At 38.3% G+C, this 27,263-nt stretch overlaps 1 protein-coding gene across 9 annotated transcripts in view; it reads right to left on the reverse strand.

The window, feature by feature from the left end:
- The window catches only part of ZMYND11 (zinc finger MYND-type containing 11), a 136,214-nt gene that overhangs the window by 69,545 nt on the left and 39,406 nt on the right, over positions 1 to 27,263 (reverse strand). For 8 of the 9 annotated variants that reach the window (XM_040451587.1, XM_040451589.1, XM_040451585.1 and 5 more), the window contains exon 2: positions 5,647 to 5,781. In XM_040451587.1, coding sequence (XP_040307521.1) covers positions 5,647 to 5,762 — 116 coding nt within the window. In that variant the 5' untranslated portion in view covers positions 5,763 to 5,781. Of the gene's footprint in view, positions 1 to 5,646; positions 5,782 to 6,710; positions 6,734 to 27,263 lie in introns of those variants that run through there. The other variant, XM_040451586.1, reaches the window with a different exon arrangement.

A 27,263-nucleotide genomic window follows, 5' to 3' on the forward strand; every position in this document is an offset into this window, starting at 1 on the left:
CCCATAATGCTGGAACATGTAGGTGAACATAAAGGCCATGCTTGTTTCAACAGGTCTTTAAATCACAACTACTACTTAGAATACTTACAAAATTCCAATGCCACATTATAATTATTCAAGTTAGATATGAATAGTATGTTTGGCTTTAAGAGGAAACAGAGGTGACACATGTGACTTACTTTTATGGAATATTAACATATAGGTGACATTTAGAAAAATAACATGATAATGAATTAGGAGTACTATTGGGAATCTCAGGGATTGAAAATCTAAATTCCCCTGGTTACTGATTTTGTTGTCATAGGAGTCTTAATTTTTTTAAAGTTAGTTACTTATTTTTGAGAGAGCATGCACGTGCACACACGAACTGTGAAATCATGACCTGAGCCAAAATTAAGAGTTGAATACTTAACCAACTGAGCCTCCCAGGTGCCCCTGACTCTTAATCTTTGTTCCTTGACTTAAAAACTGTAAAACAAGAGCTAACATTATGATCTGAAGCATAAAATTGTTATAAATATTTGTTTCATATAAATATCAAGTAGTCAAACATTTCAAAGCTTTAGTTTCACAACATCTATTCAAATTTCATAGAACTTATGAATCCATATGTGCCATTCACAAGTTAGCCTTTATAAACTTTCCAACTAAAAGAGAAGCTACCCTTGCCTGTGCTTATTTTCATCTCAACTGACTACTGTACTTCATTTTTTTAATGATAAAGTGACTTATTTGTTTCAATTTTATGATGACTAAACATCAGAAAACATCCTTTGATTTTTAAAACTGTAAAATGTTTTTTAATGAGAGGTCAAAATTTACCTGTGTTTATGTAGTTCCCAAATGAGAACTATGGAATTTTATATTATCATGAAATCGAATCTATAAATCTGTACTTTTAAAACAGAGAGACAGCTTCACCATTAATTAAAAAATCAAACGTAATCCCATAGATGTACTTTGATTTCAGAAGGACTCCTTTGGTGAAAGTACTCTCCATCCCAAATAATAGAACCTGTTAAAGAAGTTTCTGGAAGTTATACTTTTTAAATACTTGAAATACACAATAAATCTCAACAATGATTCTCTCATTTATAATTCCTTTTCCACTCCTTTTTTTGAACAGAACACTAGCTGTTTAAAAACAGAGAGAGGTAATTAAAAGAAACTGGTAAAGAAGCACAGGCTTCTTTCCTAGGGTACATGGCAACCACGAGAGGCTCTATAAGCCAGCATACATAACCTATAAAAACCCTAAAAAAGAAAGAAGTTAAGGATTTTATAACCAGCCAAACTGACTTTCCAGTAAAAAAGGCTGCAACCGTTAAGAACCAGCAAGAACTTGAAAATCACTTCTCATGAAACCTTAAGAATCTCGTAGATGTTTGTGCCACTTTGAAAAAACAGCATGGAGGTTACTCAAAAAATTAAAACACAATTACTGTACCATCCACCAATCCCACTTCTGGGTATTTATCTGAAAGAAATGAAATCACACTCTCAAAAACGTATGCGCACTTCATGTTCACTGCAGCAAACTCACCGTAGCCAAAGCATGGAAACTCCCTAAGTGCCCGTCCACAGATGAATACATAAAGATGATGTGGTGTATATACAATGGAATTATTATTCTGCCAAAAAGAAGGAAATCTTACCATTTTGTGACAATGTGGAAGGACCTGGGGGTATTATGCTAAGTGAAGGAAGTCAGACGAAGAAAGACAAACACTGTATGATCTAAAAAGACTGAGCTCACAGAAACAGAACAGACTGGTGGTGGCAAGTGTTGGGTGAAATGGGTGAAGGGAGCCAATGCTGTAAACTTCTAGTCATAGGATAAATGAGTCCCAGGCATGTCATGGACAGCATGCTGACTGCAGTTAATAACACTGTACTATGTATTTGGAAGGTGCTAACAGAGCAGATCTGAGTTCTCATCACAGGAAAAACAAGGTGATGGATGTTAACTGAACATACCATGGTGATCATTTTGCAATAGGTACAAACACAAAATCATTATGTCATGCACCTTGTAAACTAACACAATATTATATGTCAATTACATCTCAGTAAAACTTGGGGAACAAGAATAAAAAGAATCTACCAGAGAATGAATTGTGGATACCAAGAGAAGGACTGGTGGTAACCATAAAATGAATACTTGTTTGTAGACGAAGACCAAATGTCAATTGTGAGGAAGAAAGTAGAACATGTAATCGCTCTCACCTCTGGCAGGTTAGAATCAGTACAACTGTTTGAAAACAATGGGTAAAGTAATTTAGATGGTTTCCATCAAACATACTATTTATTGGTTATAGTGTTGGTGTGGTTACTCTGCAATAGCTTGACATATAATGTTGGATAAAACAACTGACTAGTTACGATTCATGATGTCTTTACTATGTAAGAAGAGAAAAACATTTTTGGTAGAAGAGTTTGGGAAAAACTAGTAGCTATAAATTCAGATGGAAAATATCAGTATTCATTAATAGGGTATTCTTTTGTCTTAAAATTATATATACTTCCTCTGCCCTCTAAAAGGCCTGGAAAGATCAACCAAGCAGCAGTGAGCACACTGAGGGCCAGACATGCTTCTGAAATACAATTTCTAAGTGAAGGAAATTAGAGCTCCTTGGAGAAATCAATGGTTCCAAGGGTATAGAAAAGATGAGCCTGAAAAACCCTGTTGCAAGAAAAAGCAGAAAGCCACTTTAGGAGTCAATGTAGAGAGGCTCCAACTGGTGAAAGATGGAAAAATTTGAGCATAAATAAGGATTTTGTCAGGAATGGACTGAAACGTATCAGAAGTATTTAAACGCATGAATTCCGAATGGCACTTTAAAAAAACTAATTGGTTACCAGGAGAGGATGCCATTTTAAACACTGGCAAATAAAGGCAAAGAGTCAGTTACTCTCCCTTTGGACATGGACACACCATGGGGCTGCCACACAGGATGCAGAGGCAAGTTTACATCTTTATAGAAGTAATCCTGTTGAGGATCCTTAATGAGTTACGGGCACTACTCGCTGTACATCACAACTGCCAATCTCACGCATGAGAAATGGGCATATGACCTCCTGGTAGGACCACATGCTACTGCAAAGGAGTCTCACCCCACCCAAGCCTCCAGAAAACTACCAATTTCCACAAAACGCAGAGAAACAAATACACCACAGGATGCGACCAGCAAAAGCCAGACTGTGGGAAACCTAAGAGCAAATGAACCAGTTTCTTCAATAAACTGCGAAGGAAAACAACAACAAGGATGAATGAAAACCTTTAGATTGAAGGTGACCTCAAAGAGACTTTCAAACAGAAACAAAAACAAGCAGAACTAAAACACTGCGCAGAAGTTAGCTACAGTGTCTGGGGTTTGCCAGGCTTCAAAATATCATAAAGAACCATGATCCCAAAGCCCAAAACTGTTAAAAAGTGTTGACTGAAGACAGGTTCCATTCCTACAATGGAGCCCATCACCAGACATAACACAGAAGGACCTTGATGACTACATACACCCTCTTCGCAGTAACTCTGCTACAGCCGTCAGGAATTCGCCATATGTGTAAAAATTAAAAGGTAACTCTATGTTCAGCCTCCGCTGTAAGTAAGCGGAGCAACTCGATTTTAAGTTAATCTAAGACGTGAAAAGTATTTACCTATTTAGAATACAGAACAGCCACCTGTCTTCCTATCATGGGGCAATGCTTCTCCCAACCTGCCTTGGCCAGGGTAGTGACAAGGACACCAGCTCAACCCAGGAGCTAAGGCAGCAGGCCAGGAGGTTAAGCAGACAGCTCCTCCTTGGGGCTGATGGCCTGGTAGGAAACTAATGACACACAGGCTGTGCCAGAAACAGTGTTGTCTGGTTCTTCTTTGTACCATCAAGCGCACCCGTAACAGGAAGGAAGAAGGTCCTCTCAGACGAAGCGGAAGAGACACCGGCCACCACTCTTAAACAGTTACCCGCTGGTTAATTTTTTTTCATCTTTAGATGACACTAATAAAACAATAATTTTTGGTAGATGACTACATTTATTCATATGTATCTTAAGATCTACGGACCTGAGGTCATGGAGAAAAGTCAGCCTTGGCAGCCTGAACGCTGAGCTGACGGAGAAGGGAGAAAAGAGAACGCTTATCAACAATCCCTAATGCAGAAAGGGCACGACACGGTGTGCGCTCCTCCTTACGAACCTCTCCTCTCTCACGAGAGCGCACACAGATGTCACATCACCTGCGCGGCACCTGCACCACCACTGCCATCAACTAGCGGCAACCTTCGCGGCCCAACTATGGACGCCTGGCACCAGGAGACGCCTCCAAGGCTCCCAGAGCAGGTGCCGGCCCAGGGAGGAGGAAGCGCCTCCAACACCGGGACAGTTCTGTCAAACTGGGATGACCTGAAGTTTAAAATTTAAACCCAAAGAGCATCTTATTTCCACATTCTTCTGTAGGTAATTTTGATAGACATAAACTATGTTTTTAAAAAATCCCAACCACAGGAAAATACGTATGGCTGTTATTCTTGAGGTTTTGAAAACATGTTTTTATGCCAATACCATCTCACTATAACCTATACTTTGTAACACACCCCCAAATTATTTGCTTTTTATAAAAACATACTAATCTGAATTTAATTATAATGTGCTCTTTATTTTCCATACAAGTGTTACCAAATATTTTTATGCTAGTGGCCCTCAGGAGCTAGGACATGTACATAGCAACTTTAAATACAGACTTAGAGCAACACATGGCATTATTCTTTCTCCCTCTCTGGTCCCTGCCCTCTTGAGTAAACTTTATAATCTTTAACAGAATGTAGGCAAGAGACAAAAATATGTGGTATTCAATGTTGTTACTTATTAATAAAGGCAAAAATAAGCACTAAATGAACTTTTGTAAATCACTTGTTTCCACTTTTACACATAGCATCTAAGGAATGTGTAGAAAATAATACACATAGCATCTAAGGAATGTGTAGAAAATAAAGAAATTCTATCTAAATTACCAAAAAATATCATTCAACCATTTAAAAAAGATGGATTTAGCTCTATTCCCTTAAAAATACTCAGAGAAACAAAGGAACAAAATCAAGTTCCATTTGAAGACCCTGTTATAATCAGTATATAACAGGTAAGTAGAGAATTCACAAAGTATTCTGATAATTTTCTATCCTGAATCTTGGTCTACCAAAGCAATGTAATTTCCAAAACACAGAATGAAATGGTCAGAAAGTCCTGGTCAGTGGACTAGGGACCAACGTGTGCGACAGTGAACACTCAACAAACAGCACACTGGTTTTAGACAGTTTACGCAGAAGCAAAGCCTTTTTGATAAAAAAGACCTAAAGATCTGTTCCCAAGAGTTAAAAAATCTTTGAGAACTAAAAAGCTATTGTAAGTAGTACACACTGGTATTTTACTTCTCTAATATTTACACACTGGTATTTTACTTCTCTAATATTTCTTTACAAAACATCTAAACACAAGTTGCCTATGCTTCTGTAATAAGTTACATGTAAGGCAAAAAGTGACTGTTAGTTTGTAATGCGTTGATGAGCATAATAAATAAGTTGGTTTTAGACCTTTGCCCCCCAAAAATCTTATAGGAAACTTCACAAGGATATTTTTGCTTAAATTACTCACTTTGTAATACGGTCAATGTTGGCAATTTGCTTCTGGTTCCGTATAATCTCAATGGCTGCCCAAAGATGCTGGATAGCTTTCGTATCCGCCTGTCGTCTTTTTGTTAAACGTGCCATGACCTGTTCACTTCTTTAACTGTAGGAATACACAAAAACATGAGGAAAAAATATATGGATTACAAGATGCACCTCTATCAGTACAAGTGAGTAACAGTCTCAGCACGTCCTAACTCCTGGTGAGGACACTACTGTAGTACGGAGTATGACAAGCTTTCTACTATATTTTCTACACCTACATTACCAATTACTTCACAAAAATTGTCATTTGCTTCATTATTTCATAAAAAAATGTCATTTTAAGACCAAAGAATTAAAAAGGTCTTCCCAATAAGGGTTAGTAGTCATCCTATACTAACGTATTAAAAAAAATGCATATCTTATTCTAAAGCAAAAGCAGAACATAAAATTTCATTTTTTGATAATACATTGTGTATAATTTGACAGATCAATATAAATGAATTCAAATGTCCTTATTCTTTGGTATTTTATTATACTCAGGGTTTTAAATTTTGAATTTTATAAAACAATGCGGATAAATGACAACATTCTTTTTTTTTTTTTTTTTTCCAAAAAAAAACAAAAACAAAAAATGTAAAACAGGTATTTTCTGGCTGAGGTGTGAAAGGCTGGGAGCTGGTGTCCCAGAGGACATGGGTGGATCCACATCTGCGTGAATGTTCACATGCTTGGGCTGGCGGGGGCGGGGAGGGGGGGTTGTTCATTGTATCACTCAGAAACATCGCTGTTTCATTCAAATTTCAATATTCTGAGCGAAGTGAGGAAAATGGTCACTGGCTGTGTTCTGGCAAGCGTACAGGGAGCATGGCTGAGCAACAGTGCTGCAGAAGAGGCTCACGCATACAACTGGACTCCCAGCTGGGCACAGAGGGGCTGGACTGTCCGCAGTGTCCTCAGCCCTGAGACACCTGATCCCTGCATCGTCACATGGGTTAGCATTTGGCCACCCTTAGGGATAAGGTGAACATCAAACCCCCCCGACCTGATCTTTCCTATCTTGTAAGGGTGGGAATGAGTGAAGGAATCTCATTCTTGGCACTTTCCTGTGTTCCAGGACTGGCCAGCAGAGCCTACAGGTCTCCGTGTTCTCTGCCTCTACGTTTCTCTTCAGAGCCAAGTCCGTTCTCCCTCTTTCTCTGACACACCCAAACAAAACCAGCAGTCGCCCATGAGTGTGGGGTCAGTCAGCCTCCTGGAATAAGGTATTTTTCAAATTGCATTACTAACAGAAGAATTCTGAACACGTTTGAAGGTATTCTTGAATATCCTACTTCTTCCCACCACTACTTGTAATATTTGCAGACTTTGCTCCACATAGAGAATAACCAAAAAATAAAGCCAGCATTCAAATTTTAAAGAAAACTAAGGAAAATCAGTTGGGTTCAGTACAGACTTAGATGCAGGATTAAAAGGCAGTAACAATTATAATTTATGAATGTGTGTTTAGAGAGAAACCACTATGTATCAGTGTCAGTGCGCTGTTAAGCAATGCCAACTTTCTGAATCTGACAAGCGTTTCCGGTAAGGAATTGTCTGGCAAGAATGTAAAGTATGTTACAGAGTGACATCTAATGGTGAACTATGGTACTATACGTTGTCAGGTTATACAGACGCTCAGTCAAAAACACACTACTTCAACCCTACTCACATGCTTAAAAGTAAGTATTTTCAAAAACTGAGAACACACTGAGGGTTGATGGGGGGTGGGAGGGAGGGGAGGTGGGTGAGGGGTATTGAGGAGGGCACCTTTTGGGATGAGCACTGGGTGTTGTATGGAAACCAATTTGACAATAAATTTCATATATTGAAAGAAAAAAAATTAAATTAAATTAAAAAAGAAGGAAAAAAAAAGAAAAAAGTAAGCATTTTCTGTGCTCGATAGATACACTGAATTATCTAAAAATGCAAAAACTGTAGTCCTTGCCAGAAATGGCCTAAAACTGGCAGAGGAAGTTTGATATATACATGACCTCTGTAAGGTCAGAGAGGACAGGACCAACATGGTCCAGAATACATGCCAGGAGAATCTACACAAGGGGGACACTACTTCTAGATTAGCTAACACTACAGAATGGTAGATGTGGAGGGGAACACAGGAGGAATCGCCTTAATTTCTTTAAAAGATAACTGGCTGTTTAAAGCAAAGATACAATTGTTAGATCTCATGAGGTTTATGACATGTAGAAGTAAAAGAGAGGACAATGTGACACAGAGGGTTTAAGAGTAGTAAGTAATCATATCATTGTAAACACGTAATTTAACTTGCATCTTTTCTAAGAACACAGATGAAAAATTAAGAATGATTTATTCAGAACTACAGAAAATATATAAAACCAAAGCGAGCATTTTAAAATAACGCCATATAGTAAATATAACTATTTATATGACATAACAACCAAAAGAATACAGTGGGGACACTAATAGCAGAAACTCTACAAGTGATGTCACTTAATTGCTAGAAATGGTTAAACTCAAGATTCAAGAATTAAGCAGCACACACTTCAGAAAACACGTTAAGTTAAAACCAAAGACTTTTGAGATCTGCCTGAACTGAGTCAACATAGGTACACACATCACAAGGAAGACACTCGGGAGCCCAAGGAGAGCCTTGCGAAGAACACAGACCCACGAAAAGAGAGCACGATGATGTCACATCATAAAAGCACCAAAGTACAACCACTGAGATATTCCTTCTTATGAAATCTAAAATCATTGTTTGGTAACATAGTTCAGACATGCCAGTTATAGATGCTCTGGCAATATAGCAGTAAAACAGATAAAAGTCCTTCCGTTGTTGACTTAACATGATGAATAGCGTGGCTAGATATTAAACACAGCAATTTGTTCATCAATAAAATCCTAGGAAATGAGTGTCTCAGTTCCCACGTACAGACAGCTTCTCATTTAAGGTCTTCACTGATGCGAACAAACCCAAGTCTGCAGCCCTCTCTCCTGAATGCATATTACTACTAAACTGAACCCCTCAAAATTCCAAAGTCTGCCCGAAACACTGGACCTTGGTCCCCTTGGTTAAGCTGTGCTCTGCCCTTTCCTTGCTGGGACTTGAGCAACTGTCCCTGACTGACCTTTCCTCTAGGATCACACTAAAGCAAACTCAACTCTTGCATATTCTAATTTTTAATATGTCTCTTACAGACATACTGCCTTGTGCAAATAATTATAAATTCCTCAGAAGATCCATCAGTTCCACTAAGAAGGGACAGACTTCATCTTTCATCTGTCTTCCAAGGTGGCCTCAGAGGGACATGATAGACAAAAAAAAAAAAAAAAAAAAAAAAAAAAAAAAAAAAAAAAAAAAAAACAACAACAACAACAACAAAAAACAAAAAAACTCCTCAATCTTTTGGGCTCCCCTTAAGAAGATGAGCTCCTTCAGAAAGTGGCTCTCAAGAGGCTTATAGTTTAAAAAATAAAAATACAAAACCAAACACTTCCCACTAATTTTCCCCCCAATTTCTCTTACTGTGGTAAAATAGACATAACATAAACCAGCGTCACCATTTTTACACGTACAGTTCACTGGCATTAACCACATCCACAATGTCCTGAAGCAGTCACCACCATCCAGTCACATAACTCACTTCCTCTTGTGAAACTGAATCTCTGCACCCGTTAGTCCCTAAGTACTTCCCCTCCTCCCCCAACCCCTGGCACCCACTGTACTACTTCGACTTTGTGACGAATCTAAGTACCTTAGAACTGTGGAATTAGAAGTGGAATTAGACAGTTTTTGTCCTTCTGTACCTGACATATTTCACTTAACAAAATGTCCTCAATGTTCACCCACGTTGTAGCAGATTACAGAATTTTCTTCCTTTTTAAGGCTGAATATTATTCCATTGCACATATACATTGCATTTTGTTATCCACTCATCTGTGATGAACACTTGGGTTACTTCCACGTTTAGCACATAACGTAGCTATGAACACATGTATACAAATATGTCTTTGAGATCCTGCTTTTGATATACCCAGAAGCATAACTGCCATGTGAACTGGCAATTACAAGTTTTATTTTAAAAAAAAAAATTTTTTTTTTAACGTTTATTTATTTTTTTGGGACAGAGAGAGACAGAGCATGAACGGGGGAGGGGCAGAGAGAGAGGGAGACACAGAATCAGAAACAGGCTCCAGGCTCTGAGCCATCAGCCCAGAGCCCGACGCGGGGCTCGAACTCACGGACCGCGAGATCGTGACCTGGCTGAAGTCGGACGCTTAACCGACTGCGCCACCCAGGTGCCCCACAAGTTTTATTTTTTAAACACCCACCAAACTGTTTTCCACAGCAGATGCACCCTTTTACTTTCCCGCCAGTAGTGCACAAGGTTCTAATTTCTCCACATTCTCATCAACACTTATAATTTTCTGGTTTTGATACGAGCCATCCTAATGGGTCTGAGTTGGTCCAAGTAACTGTGGCAAGCCCCCAGGTGATACTGATATTCTCTACCCGTACGAATCCAAATTTAACGCAATCCCTTCCATCTGTGTATCTTTTTTTTTTTTTTTTTTTTGAGAGAGAAAGCACGAGCAAGGGAGGGACAGAGAAAGAGGGAGAGAGAGTCTTAAGCAGACTCCATGCTGTCAGTACAGAGCCTGACACAGAGCTCGATCTCACAAACTGTGAAATCATGACCTGCCTGAACCAAAACAGAGTCGGATGCTCAACCAACTGAGCCACCCAGGCGCCCCGTATCTTCTTTAACATCATGCAAATGCTACAAACAGGGAAAAAAAAGAGAGTAAGAGAAATCAATCAGGAAATTAAAAATAAGCAAAATTAAGTAATACAATGCTTGCAGATAAATACATATATGGGCAAACTTTTTATTGCAAAAGTGATAAACGTGACAAAGGAAATTGAAACAATAATGGGAGGCTGAGAAAACAGTGTACCCAACAGGACCACACTGGGAGGACACACATAATCAAGTGTGTTCTGAAGTTTGCTTCCAGTGGTGAGTGGGTCCAGGTTTTTGTCTCATGTTGTCTAACAAATATGTTTTGTAAATATTTTGACATATTTACATCAAATATTCCATGAAACTTAAAACTAAATCCAATTGTATAATGTGTATTGATTACTTAGGTTAGGTTGAAATTTTCCCACAACCTACTAGTAATTTCAAATTACTTTTCATTGATAGCCTATTCATAGCATTTTCCTATTTAGATATTAATGTCTTTTTATATTAAGATTATTCCTAAAATACTTTTCTCTCTTAGTAAACACTAAATGAAATTATATGGAAATCTAGCTAACCATGAATTCTTTTATGTTAACTTTTCTGATTATAAGTCCTTTCACATTCAAGTCAGAAAAAATATTCAAATGTATTTCCCTGGTTTTGTTCTGTTTTGTTTTTGCTTTTTAGAGAGAGTGAGTGGTATAAGGAGCGAGAAAATCTTCAGCAGGCTCCACACCCAGCATGGAGCTTGACATGGAGTTCAATCTCACAACCCTGAGACCGTCACCTAAGCTGAAATCGAGTTGGACCCTTAACTGACTGAGCCACCCAGGCACCTGTTTTAATGTTTTTAAACATTGACTTCTTAATCCATCTGAGAATAACTTTTTATAATGTAACACTAATAAACATTGTGTTATAGATCAGTTTTAGGTTCATAGCACAACTCAGCAGGACACACCAGGAATCCCATGTCCCCACGCACTTCCCCCCCCCCCGCCTTATCAACACCCCAAACCAGAAATGACATTTGTTACAGTCAAGAAACCTGCACTGGCATACCAGTATTTCCCCCAAAGCCCATGCTTCAGCTCATGGTTGGTTCACTCTTGGGGCCGTACACCCTATGGGTTTGCACATACACATTAAGACAAGTATATACCATCAAAGTATCACCCAGAATAGTTTCCCTGCCTAAAAATCCTTTGTGTGCCACCTACTCATCCCTCCGTGTCCCCAATTCCTGGCAACCACTGATTTTTTTTTTTTTTACTGCCTCCATCATTGGCCTTTTCCAGAATGTCCTATAGCTGGAATCATACAGTATGTGGCCTTTTGGGGTTGACTTCACTTGGTACTATGCATTTAAGAGTCCTCCGTATCTTTTCACGGTTTGACAGTTCATTTCCTTTTAGTGCTGAATAATATTCCATTGAATGGACATAACACAGTTCATCCATTCACTGACTAGAGAATATCTTGGTTGCTTCCACATTTTGGCAATTATGAATTAAAGCTGCTATCAACAACCCTGTAAAGATTTCTATGTGTACATGGTCAGCTTTTTTGATAAATAACAAGGAGTGCAACTGCTGGATGGTAAGAGTATGTTTAGTTTTGTTAAGAAAACGGCCTTCCAGAGTGGCTGCACCATTTAGCGTTCCCACCAGCAATGACTAAGTTCCCATGGCTCCACATTCTCATCAGCAATCGGTGTTTTTTGGATTTTAGCCATTCTAACAGATGTGTAGTGAGAAATTAATGTTGTTTTAATTTGCAATTCTCTTATGACATAGGATGTTGAACATCTTTTCATACACTTACTTTTTACCTCTATCTCATCTTTGGTGAGATGTAAGTTCAAATTTTTTGTTCATTTTTTAATCACATCCATCTTCTTACTTAAGAGTTCTTTGTACATTCCAGGGCACTTGGGTGGCTCAGTCAGTTGAGCATCCAGCTCTTGATTTCAGCTCAGCTCACAATCTGGTGGTTCGTGAGTTCGAGCCCTCAGTCGGGCTCTGCACTGACATGGTGGCGCCTGTTTGGGATTCTCTCTCTCCTCTTTCTGCCTCACGCCCCTGCACGTGCTTGCTCTCTCATGGTAAATAAACATTAAAAAAAAAAAGTTCTTTGTACATTTTGGTAATGGTCCTTTAGCAGGTGTCTTTCACAAATATTCCCCCAGTCTGTGGCTTGTCCTCTCATTCTCTTCAAAGTTTTAATTTTCATCAAGTCCAACTTATCAATTATTACTTTCAAGGGTCGTGTCTTGGTGTTGTTACTAAAATGTCACTGCCATACTCCAGGACACCTAAGCTGTCTCCTATGTTATCTTCTAGAAGTTTTACATTTTAGGTCTATGATTCTATTCATTTTGAGTTAATTTTGATGAAGGGTACAAGGTCTGTGTCTAGATTCTTTTTTTTTTTTTTTTTTTTTGGCATATGAATGCAGTTGTCCCACCACTATCTGATGAAGAGATTATATCTGTTCCATCGTACTACCTTTGCTCTTTTATCAAAGATCAGTTGGTTATATTTATGCAGGTCTACTTCTGGGCTCTCCCATCTGTTCCACTGGTGTATTTGTTGCTTTACCAATACCACCCTGTCCTCATTGTGTAGGCTATTCTGGATCTCTTGCCATTCCATATGAATTTCAGAACCACTATGTTGATATCCAAAATATGACTTCCTGGGATTTTTATTGGGACCGCACTGAATCTATACCATAGATCAAGTTGGGAAGAACCGACATGTTGACAATATTAAGTCTTCCTATCCCTGAACAAGTGTTCTCTCTCCACTTATTTTTTTTTCATCAGAAATTTGTTTTCCGCATATAGATCTTATACATATCTTGTTAGGTTTATACGTAAGTATTCCATTTGGGGGGTGATAATATAAATGGTGATGTGTTTTTAACTTCACAATTTGTTCATTGCTGATATATAAGAGAGTGATAGGCTTTTATATATTGTTATATATTAACTTTGCTATAATTATTAGTTCCAGGTACCTATCAATTCTTTCAGATTTCCTGTGTAGACAATCATGTCATCTGTCAACAAAAATAGTTTTCTCTCTTCCAAATTTCTATACTTCTATTTCCTTTTCTTGTCTTATTGCTTTAGCTCAGACTTCCAATACCATGTTGAAAAGGGCATGGTAAGAAGAGACATCCTTGCTTTGTTCCTGATTTCATCAAGAAACCTGTGTTTCTCATCATTAAGTATGATGATGTCAGTGTAGAACTTTTGTAGGTAATTTCTATTCCTAGTTTGATTGAAGTTTTTATTATGAATGAGTGCTGGATTTTGTCAAATGATTTTTATGCATCTATTAACAGGCTAAAGAAAAATTACATTATTTTAATAGATGCATAAAAATCAAGAACCCATCTGGGTCTGGTGCTTTCTGTTTTGGAAGGTTATTAACTACCGATTCAATTTCTTTTATAAAGGTGTAAACAGGTTATCTATTTCTTCTTGCATGGGTCTTGCCAGATTATGCCTTTCAAGAAATTGATCTATTTCATCTGTTATCAAGTTTGTGGGCAGAGAGTTGTTCACAGTATTCCTTTACTATACTTCTATGGTCTAGAGGATCAGTAGTGATAGCTTTTCTTTTACTTCTTAGATTAATAATTTGTGTCTTTGTTTCTAAGGCTTGTATAGAGACTTACTGATTCTATTGATCTTTTCAAACTACTAGCTTTTGACTGCATTGATTTTTCCACTGATTTCCTACTTAGTTTCATTTTTCTGCTTTAATTCTTGCTATTTCTTTTCTTCTGCTTACTTTGGGTTTAATTTTCTTTTTCTTGTGTCCTAAGGTGAACACTTAGAATACTGGTTTTAGATGTTTCTTCTTTTCTAATATATACATTCAATGCTATACATTTCCCTGTAAGCACTGCTTTTGTTGTATTCTACAAATTTTGATGAGATATATTTTCATTCTCATTTACATTTAATTGAAATCTAAAAAAATTTTTTAGATTTCTTTTCCAGCCTGTATGTTGTTTAATGTTGAAGTATTTTGAGATTTAAAGCTATTTTTCTGTTTTCTTGAATTTTTGTTTGTTTTAAGAGAGTGCACCCAAGAAAGGGAGAGGGGTAGAGGGGGAGGGAGAGAGAGGCGGGGGAGGGAGAGAATTCCAGACAGGCTCCACATTCAGTGCAGAACCCGATGGGACCTCGATCCCACTACCCTGGGATCATGACCTGAGCCAAAATCAAGAGTCAGATGCTCAACCCAGCCACCCAGGCACCTCTCTTGATTTCTATTTTAATTCTGTTAATTCTAACAACAGATATTGTATGATTTCTAAGGTTTTTTAATTTATTGAGTTTTATGGCTGAGGATGTGAATGATCCATGTGAGCTTAAAATGTATATTCTTTTGTTGTAGAATGAGGTGGTCTATAGATGTTGATATCCAATTAATATTGTTGAGTTCAACTGTGTGCTTATCTCCTGCCTACTGCACCTGTCCATTTCTGAGAGGGGTGTTGAAATCTCCAATATACCAGTGCATTTATCTATCACTTCTTGCAGTTCTAATAGTTTTTGCCTGAAATACTTTGACACACTGTTGTTAGGCACACACATTAAGAACTGTTATACCATCTTTGAGTATGAATCTCTTCACATAATGCTCTTCATACCCATTAATATTCCTTGCTTTGACATCTGCTCCATCTGAAATTAGTATAGCTACTCCAACTTTGTTTTGATTAGTGTCAGCATGGTATTATCTTTTCTATCCCATTTATTTTCATCTACTAGTGTATATTTAAAAAAAATTTTTTTAAATGTTTATTTATTTTTGAAATAGAGCATGAACAGGGGAGGGGCAGAGAGAGAGAGGGAGACACAGAATCTGAAGCAGGCTCCAGGCTCTGAGCTGTCAGCACAGAGCCCAACACAGGGCTCAAACCCACAGACCATGAGATCATGACCTGAACCGAAGTCAGAGGCTCAACCAACTGAGCCACCCAGGCACCCCACTATTAGTGTATATTTAAAATGGATTTCTTGTAGAAAACATATGGTTGGGTCCTATTTTTTTAATTAACTCTGACAATCTCGTCTTTTAATTGTTACATTTAAACCATGTTGTCTAAGGTGATTATTTGCTATAGTTGAATTAATGTCTATTATATTTGTTGCTGTTTTCTAGGCCTTTGTTCCCTGTGCCTGCTTTTGATTTCCACCCATATTCTCTTTTGTCATTTTGAGTACTTTATATGCATCTATTTTTTTCTATAGTAGCATATTAATTTTACTTTTTTTGTTGTTACTTTTTAGTGGCTGCCCTAAATATTGCAATATACATTTAAAACTAACCATGTCTATTTTTAAATAACACTACTTAGATTTACAGGTAGAAGTACCTATTAACAAAATGTTCCTAATACCTCTCTTCTGTACCTTTTATCATTGTTGTCATTCCTTTCACTTATGCATGAGCATACATAAATATCCAGATGCACACAAGCACATAAAAGTACATTGTTGCTATTGGGAACAAACTTATCTTTTAGATCAATTAAGAATAAGAAAAACAGGTTTATTTTACCCTTACTCAATTTCCAATGATCTTCTATGTATGTTTGAGTTTCTGACATGTAGCCTTTTCCTTCTAAAGAACTTCATTTAACATTTCTTCCAAGGCAGGTCTACTGGCAACAAATTCTGCCAATGTTTGTCTCATAAGTATTTCTCCACTTCTGGAAGGACAGTTTTGCAGGATATACAATTCTAATTTGGTGATGGAGGGGAGCGGGGGGGGGGGCAGGTTCCTCTCAATACTTTCAATATTTCACTCCGTTTTCTCGCTTGCATGGTTTCTGAGAAGAAATCTGATGTATTTATTATTTCTGCTCCTTTATAAGTAAGGTGTTTTTTTTTCCTCTGGCTTCTTTAGGATTAATCTTGGATTTTCTGAGGTTTGAAAATGATATACCTAGGTGTGGTTTTGACAGCATCTATTCTGCTAGGTATTCTCTGAGCTTCTTGATCTGGTTGGACATTAATTTGGGGAAATCTGTCATCATGAATGCTTCAAATATTGCTTTTGTTCTTCTGTCTTCTCCCGTGGCTTTCCCATTTTGCGTATGATATACCTTTTGTAGTTGTCCCATTGTCCTTGCATGTTTTTTTTTTCCTTCAGTCTTTCTGCTCTTTGCTTTTCAGTTTTAGAAGTTTATTGTCATATCCTTAAGTTCAGAGATTCCTTCCTTAGCCATGTCCAGTGTACTGATCCCATCAAAAGTAGTCTTCATTTCCATTGCAATGTGTTTGTACTCTAGCATTTCTTTTCGGTGTTTTTAGACTTTTCATCTGTTTACAGTATTCATCTAATTTTGCATGTTTTCTGTTTTTTTACATTGAAGTCCCTAGCCTATTAATCAGTTGTTTTTTTGTTTTTTTTACCTCCTGTTCTGATAATTCCAATATCCCTGCCATGTTGACCCAGGTTCAGATGCTTGTTAAAGTCCTGTGTTTGTTTTGCCTTTGAGTATGACTTGTATTTTCCTTTGAAAGGTAGACGCTGGGGCACCTGGGTGGCTGAGTTAGCTGGCATCCAATCAGTCATGACCTCACGGTTTCTGAGTTCAAGTCCCATGTCAGGCTCTGTGCTGACAGCTCAGATCCTAGAGCCTGCTTCAGATTCCATGTCTCTCTCTCTCTCTGTCCCTCCCCCCACGTTCTCTCAATAATGAACATTAAAAAAGAGAGAGAGGTGGAATGTACTAAGTAAAAGGAACTGCATAAGCAGGTGTTTAGTAATTCAGTGTAAAATGTGGGAAGGGAATGCTTTCTATAGTCCCAGGATTAGTCTCAGTGTTTTGGTGAGCCTGTGCCCATACACTGTGAACTTGACAAGTACTTCTCACTTTTATTTACCCCATTAGGTGGAACAGGATTGCTAGGAGTGAGCTGGACTTGGGTATTTCTCTTCCCTAGGTCAGTCAGGCTCTGGTGAAACTTTCTCTAGCGGGCAGGCCTTGTTAAGAACAGAATGTTCTGGCAGATTTTAAAATGGTTCCTCTCCCCCTGACCCCAGTCGCAAGGGAACCACAAGGGCATTTTTTGTCCTATATTTACTAGAAGGACCTGGGAGAGCTCCTGGAGATAAGTCTTACAAAAGTGTGGGGGGCCCCTATGATGCTGGTCCCCCTGGATTTTTAACTCAGACTTGTCCATGCTGAGCCTCCAGGAGTTCATCAATCACATTCAGGTTTTCTTACCCAGCAATGGTTCCTGCAGATGTTTCTGCTGGTGGGTTTCTGCTCTGGTAAGTTTTGATTCTATTTGCCTTTCTGCGTCTCCAACTTCTGTGGCAGCCATTTGTCCTGTGGCCTTCCTGCTCTCATAATCTCAGTAGATTTGCTGGTTTTTCAGTTCAGTTCTTGTTATTAGGATGGAGTGGCAAATCCAAGCGTCTTACATGCCCAAACGGAAACCGTGGGGTAAAATACAGAAGGTTACCCCAGAGAGGTAATCAACTGCATTGGCATGGTTTACTGAAAGATTTCTTTCTTCTCTAATGAACGGTGTTACCTTTCTAATCATACATAAAATTTTAATCTACACTAGCATTAGTTTCTTTGCTGTGTTTGGTCTTTTGTTAGTCTCTCACAATTTTATTTATTATAACTGGCTTTATTATTAGTTATTATTCAGTTAAAGTTACAATTAAATTGTATTCAGTTATTATTATACCAACTTAACATATGTAAAATCTACAATTACAATTAATTCCATGTCTCTATTGATTGCTACATAATTATTTTATATACATTACCCAACATCAAGTTTTCTAAAAGCAGGCCATATATTTCAAACTTTATGCCCTTAACAAGTTGTACCACAAAGTATACAATATAAGCACTTACTGATTGAATACATTCCCCAACAAGCCCTGAAATTAAACAAATAAATAAAAATAAAAGGAGAAGAAATAAAGCTAGTCTAGTCTATGATAATAAGTGGTTGGCTACCAGTGTCAAGACTAAAGAGCAACTATATTCCCTCAAATACCCCAAAGCAATCAGTTGCTGTCCAATTTCCATATGTAACAAGTATAGAATGTGGAGAGCTGGCAAAACAGACACTCGAAGTAGATTTCCTAACAGATTTATTTAAAGCAAGTTATACTAGTTTAGCTACAGAAAGTAACACCATTTAAATACTGATCACGATTCCTAATTAACAACAAACGTATTTCAATTATTTTATTAGCTATACTAGTAAGGCAAAAAAAAAAAAATCTTTCCAGACTCCCGGATTTGACAGAATACTACTTTAAAAAACAAAATGTATGTAGGAAAATAGAGGTTAACCCTTTATTTATAACACCTTTGAGACATAATTCACATACTGTTTCACCCACCAAAAATATACAACTCAGAGGTTTTGGGTATGTAGTATTAATTTTTTAAACTATGGTGCAGTATATGTAACGTAAAACTTGCCATCTTAACCATTTTTAAGTGTACAGTTCAGTGGCATCACTCATGTGCTGATGGACACTTGCGTGGTTTCTGTAGTTTGGATACTGTGAAAAACTGCAATGAACACTGGCATACAAGTGTGTGTCCTGGTCCTGCTTTCAATTCCCTTCGGTATATCCCCAGAAGTGGGACTGCTGGATCATTAATTCTACACTCAACATTTTACGAAACTGTATTCTACAGTGGCTACACCATTTTACATTACACAAGCAACATGTGAAAGTTCCAATTTCTCCACTTCCCAGCTGACACTTGCCATTCTGTTTTTTAATATGATTGTCAAGGTTGCTAACATACAGTGTATACAGTGTGCTCTTGGCTTTAAGAGTAGATTCCCATGATTCATCGTTTACATACAACACCCACTGCTCATCCCAACAAGTGCCCTCCCCAATGCCCATCACCCATTTTCCCCTCCCCTCAGCCCCCATTTCAACCCTCAGTTTGTTCCTTATGGTTTGCCTCCCTCTCTGTATTTTTTTCCCTACCCTCCCCTTCCCCCATCGTCTTCTGTTAAGGTTCTCAAGTTCCACATATGAGTGAAAATACATGATCTCTTTCTCTGGCTGATTTATTTCACTTAGCATAAAACCCTCCAGTTCCATCCACGTTGTTGCAAATGGCAAGATTTCATTCTTTCTCAATGCCAAGTACTATTCCATTGTATATATAAACCACACCTTCTTTATCCATTCATCAGTTAATGGACATTTGGGCTCTTTCCATAATTTGGCTATTGGTGATAGTGTTTCTATAAATATTGGGGTACATGTGCCCCTATGAATCAGCACTCCTGTATCCTTTGGATAAATTCCTAGTAGTGCTATTGCTGGGTTGTAGGGTAATTCTATTTTTAATTTTTCAAGGGAACTCCACACTGTTTTCCAGAGTGGCTGTACCAGTTTGCATTCCCACCAACTGTGCAAGAGGGTTCCCATTTCTCCACATCCTTGCCAACATCTGTTGTTTCCTGACTTGTTCATTTTAGCCACTCTGACCGGTGTGTGATGGCATCTCAATGTGGTTTTAGTAGCCATCTTAGTAGGTGTGAAGTATTTCATTGTAGTTTTGACTTGCATTTCCCTAATGACTAAGGATGTTGAGCATCTTTTCGTGTTCACTGGTTACCTATCCTCTTTGGGGAAATGTCTATTGGAGTCCTTTGCTCATTTTTTAACTGTGTCATCTTTTTGTTGATAGGTTGAGGGGGTTTTTTACATATTCTAAATATTAACCCCTTATCCATATATTTTGCAAATCTTTTCTCCCATTTTGTTATGTTTTCACTTTGATAATATCCTATGATTATGATGCACAAAAGTTTTTAGTTTGGATAAAGTATAATAGATACATCTTTTCTTTCATTGCTCTTGCTTTTCATGTCAATTCCAAAGTAATATCTAAGGTATAAAGTATAAAGATTAACCCCTATGTTTTTTTCTAAGAAGTCTTACAGTTTTAGTTCTTCTGTTTCAGTCATTGAACCATTTTGAATTTTTGTCTATGGTATAAGGAAGGAATCCAAACTCATTCTTTTATATGTGGAAATCCAGTTATCCCAGCACCATCTTGTGAAGACACTATGGTTTCCTAATTGAATGGACTTAATTCCCTTGTCAAAAATCAATTGGCCAAACCTGGAAGACAGTATAGAGGTGCCTCAAAAAGTTAAAAATAGAATTACTCTATGAGGGGCACCCAGGTGGCTCAGTTTGTTAAGCATTTGACTCTTGATTTCAGGTCATGATACTTGGCTCAGGTCACAATACTAGGGTTGTGGGATCAAGCCCTGCACTGGGCTCCAATTTGAGTGTGGGGCCTGCTTAAGAGTGTCTCTCTCTCCCTCAGCCCCTCTCCCACACTTGCGGTCTCTCTAAACAACTACCCTATCATCCACTAATCACACTACTAGGCATTTATCCAAAGAATACAAAAACACTAATTAAAAGGGACATACACCCTGATGTTTATAGCAGCACTATCCACAATAGTCAAATGATGGAAGCAGCCCAAGTGTCCATCAATAGATGAACAGATAAAGAAGATGTATATATACACAATGGACTATTACTCAGCCATAATAAAGGAGTTAGAGTATAATGTTAAGCAAAATAAGTCCATCAGAGAATAACAAACACAGTATGATTTCACTTTTATGTGGAACTGAACAAAACAAATGAGCAAAGGGGAATAAAAAGAGGCAAATCAAGAAACAGAATCTTAACTACAGAGGACACTGATAGTTACCAGAAGGGAGGGGTGGGGGGATGGGTGAAGGGGATTAAGAAGTGTACTTGTCATGATGAGCGCTGGGGTGTGTGTGTGTGTGTGTGTGTGTGTGTGTGTGTGTGTACTGAATCACTGCATCGTACACCTGAAATCAATATAACACCATAGGTTTACTATGCCAAAATTAAAATGAAAAACAGATCAATTGGCCAAATGTGTATGAATTTATTTTAGATTTCTAAATTCCATACATCTATCCTTATGTCAGTACCACACTGTTCTGATTATTGTAGCTCTGAAGCAAGTTTTGACACGGTGAAGTGTGTGTCTTTCAACTTTGTTCTTTTTCAAGATCGTTTTGGCTATCCAGGGCCCTTTCAAATCCCACATGAATTTCAAGATTGGCTTTTTCGTTCTGGAGGGGAAAAAAAGGCCACTGGAACTTTCATGGAGATTGTGCCGAACTCTATACTGCTTTGGGTAGTATTTAGTTTTCTCATCCATGAACCCAAGATGTCTTTCCATTTATTCTGGTGTTCTTTAATTTCCTTCTGCAATGTTTTATAATTTATAGTGTACAAGTCTTTCACCTCCAATGGTTAAGTTTACTCCTAGGTATTTCGTTCTTTTACATGCCAAGGTGAATGGAATTGCTTTAATTTCCTTTTCTGATTGTTCACTACTGGTGTACTGAAACCCAACTGATTACCCTACAACTTGGCTGAACTTATTAGTTCTAATGACTTTCTTGTGGCTTTCTTTTGAATTTTCTAAATAACAGGACCATGTTATCAAATACCGTTCCATTGCTTCTTTTCCAATTTGAATGCCTTTGATTTCTTTTCCTTGTCCAATTCCTCTCACCAAGGTTGCCAATACGATGTTGAACAGCAGTAATGAAAGCGGGCATCTTTGTCTTGCTCTTGATCTTAAGGAGAAAGGTTCCAGTCTTTCATCACTGAGTATAGTATTAGTTTGGGTTTTTATCAATGTCCTTATCATGTTGAGGAAGGTCCTACAGGTCCTAGTTTTCAACTGATACAATACTTTTTTCCTTCCTTCTACTAATGTGATGTATTACATTGATGGATTTCCTTATGTTGATCTATAACTTTCACCTGGTCATGGTGTCCATCTATGTGCTTCCCAAAACTCATGTGCTAAAAAAAAAACCGAGTGCCTGAAGTGATGGTATCCTAGGAGGTGTGTCCTTTAGAAGATGAGGAGAGTAGAGACTTCATGAATGGGATTAATGTCCTCATAAAAGTAGCCCCAGAGATATCTCTTGGTCCTTCTACCACGTACGACAGAAAGAGAATTCAATAGTCCACTGGGTTAGAAGGCCTGTAACTCAACCCTGCCGGCACCCTGAATGGACGCCCAGCCTCCAGAACTGTGAGAAATAAATGTCTATTGTTTATAAGCCACCCAGTTTGTAGCACTTTGTTACACACAGCAAACCAAAGACACTGGTTTTACCATCATTTCACAAAATAAAAAATATTTTAATCATAATAAAATGGACCCAGTATCAGAAAGAATCTGTTACGTGAGAAAAATAGAAACAATACAATGAATACTTTTTTAATTTTTTTTTTAACGTTTATTTATTTTTGAGACAGAGAAAGACAGCATGAACGGGGGAGGGTCAGAGAGAGAGGGAGACACAGAATCTGAAACAGGCTCCAGGCTCTGAGCGGTCAGCACAGAGCCCAATGCGGGGCTCGAACTCACGGACCGCGAGATCATGACCTGAGCCGAAGTCGGACGCTTAACCGACTGAGCCACCCAGGCTCCCCACAATGAATACTTTTCATGAATCTGAATTTATTCCCTTCAAAGGACTTATCTTTGACTTTTATCAGTCTCTGAATGAGTGTTTGCCACGAACCATCAAAGAAGTAGTATTTACCCCAGCATTATAAAAATTATTAGCTACAAGGGCACCTGGGTGGTTCAGTCGGTTAAGTGTCCGACTTCACCTCAGGTCATGATCTCACAGTCTGTGAGTTTGAGCCCCGCATTGGGCTCTGTGCCAACAGCTCAGAGCCTGGAGCCTGCTTCAGATTCTGTGTCTCCCTCTCTCTATCCTTCTCCTGTTCGCTGTCTCTCAAAAATAATAACATTAAAAAAAAAAAAAAAAAGTAAAACAACTATTTGCTATAGCCATATTTTGGTTACCAATATTTGAAAGGAAATCTATGAAAACTGAGATACATGAACTTATTAATTTATACCTGTTCTTTAAAAAAAATACACGTAGGGGCGCCTGGGTGGCGCAGTCGGTTAAGCGTCCGACTTCAGCCAGGTCACGATCTCGCGGTCTGTGAGTTCGAGCCCCGCGTCGGGCTCTGGGCTGATGGCTCGGAGCCTGGAGCCTGTTTCCGATTCTGTGTCTCCCTCTCTCTCTGCCCCTCCCCTGTTCATGCTCTGTCTCTCTCTGTCCCAAAAATAAATAAACGTTGAAAAAAAAATTAAAAAAAATAAATAAATAAAATAAAAAAATACACGTAATTACTTCGAAGAAAACTGAGTTGTGTATGACTAGTTAGGCATATAATATGTTCATTAATTGTTGGAAATCTGGAATAAAATTTACTTCAGAATGCTGTAGTTTGGTAATAGCAAAGTACCTGCTCATGAGAACCTGAAAAGATGAACTGAGAAGAAAAAACCTATTTGAAGGCATCAAACAGAGCACTGAAAACTTACAGAATTTAAGATTGAGGAAAACAGAAAACCAAGAGGTAAACCCTGTGTATAGAGTCACATTTCTCCAATACAAGCACCTGGCGGTTTTGAAAGCAGCAAAGCTTTCAGCAGACACAAGGCTAAGACGATTAAAATCAGCAGTGAGTGCCTACCACGAGGAGGGGAATATTGTAATCCCCCCAAATTTTAAATCCAGACACCAAAGTGCTGCATCCTACGAGTAAGAAAACTACAAAGAATTCATTCTTCACGCATAAAATAATTACCTAGCAAAAATGAAAGTAGCTAATTAACTACAAAATTACCATTTTCTTAAACTTCAAATCATCTCAACTGCTGATGAGATTAATGTAATCCAGGACTACTGGGGACCCTAGCCGTCTGTCAGTCAGAAGCAAACATAAACCCTCTCTGGATAACATCCTCCTGAGTTTCAATTCATACCTATAGTTTTTCATTACAGGATCTGGAACACACGTAAAAATAACCAAATCCACAAAGAGTAAGACAGTATCACCATAACAAGAAAAGCAAAACAAAAACAATACAAACTGCAGGAAGAGTTCTAGATGGTGAGGGATTAGACATGGCCTTTAAAGTAACAACGCTTGGGGGGCACCTGGGTGGCTCAGTTGGTTAAGCGTCCGACTTCAGCTCAGGTCACGATCTCGTGGTCCGCGAGTTCGAGCCCCGCGTCAGGCTCTGGGCTGACGGCTCAGAGCCTGGATCCTGCTTCTGATTCTGTGTTTCCCTCTCTCTCTGCCCCTCCCCCGTTCATGCTCTGTCTCTCTGTCCCAAAAATAAATAAACGTTAAAAAAAAAATTAAAAAAAAAAACAAAACAACAACGCTTGGGGCGCCTGGGTGGCTTAGTCGGTTAGGCACCCGACTTTGGCTTGGGTCATGATCTTGCTGTTCCTGAGTTCAAGCCTCGCATCTGTGCTGACAGCTCAGAACCTGGAGCCTGCTTGAGATGTGTGTGTGTGTGTGTGTGTGTGTGTGTGTGTGTGTGTGTGTGTGTCTGCCCCTCCCCTACTCACACTCTCTCTCAAAAGTAAACAAACATAAAAAAATTTTTTTTTAAATAACAATGCTTGTTGGGGCACCTGGGTGGCACAGTCGGTTAAGCGTCCAACTTTGGCTCAGGTCATGATCTCACTGTTTGTGAGTTCCAGCCCTGTGTCCAGCTCTCTGCTGACAGCTCAGAGCCTGGAGCCTGCTTTGGATCCTGTCTCCCTCTCCCTCTCCCCTCCCCTGCCTGCTCACTCTCTCTCCCTCAAAAATAAAAAAATAAACATTAAAAAACATTTAAAAAATAACAATACTTGATATGTTCAAGAAATTACAAGACTGAAAACTGCAGCAGAGAACATGAAATACAAAAAGCTAAATGAAAAGGGCAGAACTGAAAAAGTTTAATAACTAAAGCACTCAATGAAGGGTTCAACACCAGATTAGATACAGATGAAAAGAGAGTTCGTGAACCTGAGAACTATTTTCAAAAGAAAGCATGCAGAAGAAAGCATGGATCAACAAGAGCATGAGGCATACATGGATAGGCTTGAGAAGGTCTGACTTGCATTCCACTGTGACCCTAAGAACAGAGAAAGGAAGAAGGAAGCAGAACAGAGAGTGGCTGATAATCTTCCATAACTGCGAAGGACATTCAGCTTCAGAATCATGAATCCTTCCCAGAAAGCAAAAGCAAGTGAACACAGACAACTCCACCCAGGCATTTCACAGTAAAACTGCTGGAAACCAGAGATAAATGCGAAGGGTTTAAGACACCACAGGAAAAGACATACTACCCTCAAAAGCAGACTTCTCAAAAACAATGGAAGTCAGAAGATAAAGAAATCCTGTCTTCAAAGATCACCAAGAAAAGAGCTGCCAATCAAAACTGTTCTGCCTGCAAAACTGAAAGCTGAGTAAGGCATCGTGTATATGAGCCAAGACTTCACGACAGCAGTCCCACGAATGCAGACATTCCTCAGACAGAACAAGAATCCCAGAGGACAACTCAGAAATTGCAGAAAGAGACTCAGAGCAACGAGAAGGGTACAGACGTAGGTAAATCTAAATAAATACTGATTGTATAAAACAACAAAAATGTCTTCTAGATTTAGAACACATAATTTATGTGTAAGTTCCTTGCATTATCTGGAAAAAATTAAAAAATTTTTAGAAATTGATACATCAAGGACAAAAGATAGCACCTCTAAAAGAGCATATAACCACCAAGCTATCAGAAGGAGGTTAAAGAATACTGCTTTATGAACACCACTCCCAACACAACAAAGAAGAAAGAAAAAGGAGCAAGATGAATACAAAACATATTATAATGACAGATTAAAACCCAAATATATCAGTAACTACATTAAATCTAAACAGTGTAGCTTCAGTAATAGACAGCAATTTTGAGCCTGGATGTAAACAAAAACTCATCTGTATGCTGCTCGCAAAAGACAGATCTCAAATATAAGGACACAAAAAGTTTGTAAAGGGTAAAAACATATATACATATACCATGCAGAATTATTATCAAAAAGAAAGCTGGAAAGAGCGTACTAACAAAGTGTTACTAAAGAAAAACAGGGGGGCGCCTGGGTGGCGCAGTCAGTTAAGCGTCCGACTTCAGCCAGGTCACGATCTCGCGGTCCGTGAGTTCGAGCCCCGCGTCGGGCTCTGGGCTGATGGCTCAGAGCCTGGAGCCTGTTTCCGATTCTGTGTCTCCCTCTCTCTCTGCCCCTGCCCTGTTCATGCTCTGTCTCTCTCTGTCCCAAAAATAAATAAACGTTGAAAAAAAAATTAAAAAAAAAGAAAAACAGGGTAATTTCATTATAATAAAAAGACTCAACCCATTAGAAAATATTTTAAGATTTATATCCTTAGCATAGTGTCAAAACATAGAAAGCAAAACAACTGACAAAACTGAAAGAAAAACAAATCCAGTCATAACAGATTTTAACATACTTCTCTCAATAACTGACAAAGGAGACTACTAAACAGAGAAGATTTACAAAAACATTTAACAAACTTGACCTCATTTACATAAACCTCTGCAGTCAACAAATGCAGAACACACATTCCTTTTAAAGGCACATGGAATGTTTACAAAATTGATCACACACCGGGTAAAGCGAGTCTTGACAAATTTCAAAGGACTGAAATTATAGTTTGCTTTCTGCCTACGGTAGAACTGAAGAAGAAATCAGTAACAAAAGATAACCCCCAAATTGCTATGTTCTAAATAACATTATAGGTCGATGAAAAAAATCACCATAAGAATCAGGAAATTTAATGAAAGGAATGAAATACTAATCATCAAAAGTTCTAAGATGTACTTAAAAAGAAATTTATAGCCT

This window comes from Herpailurus yagouaroundi, unplaced genomic scaffold (assembly GCF_014898765.1).
Source record: "Herpailurus yagouaroundi ecotype Mexico unplaced genomic scaffold, PumYag 203, whole genome shotgun sequence".
NCBI lineage: Eukaryota > Metazoa > Chordata > Mammalia > Carnivora > Felidae > Herpailurus > Herpailurus yagouaroundi.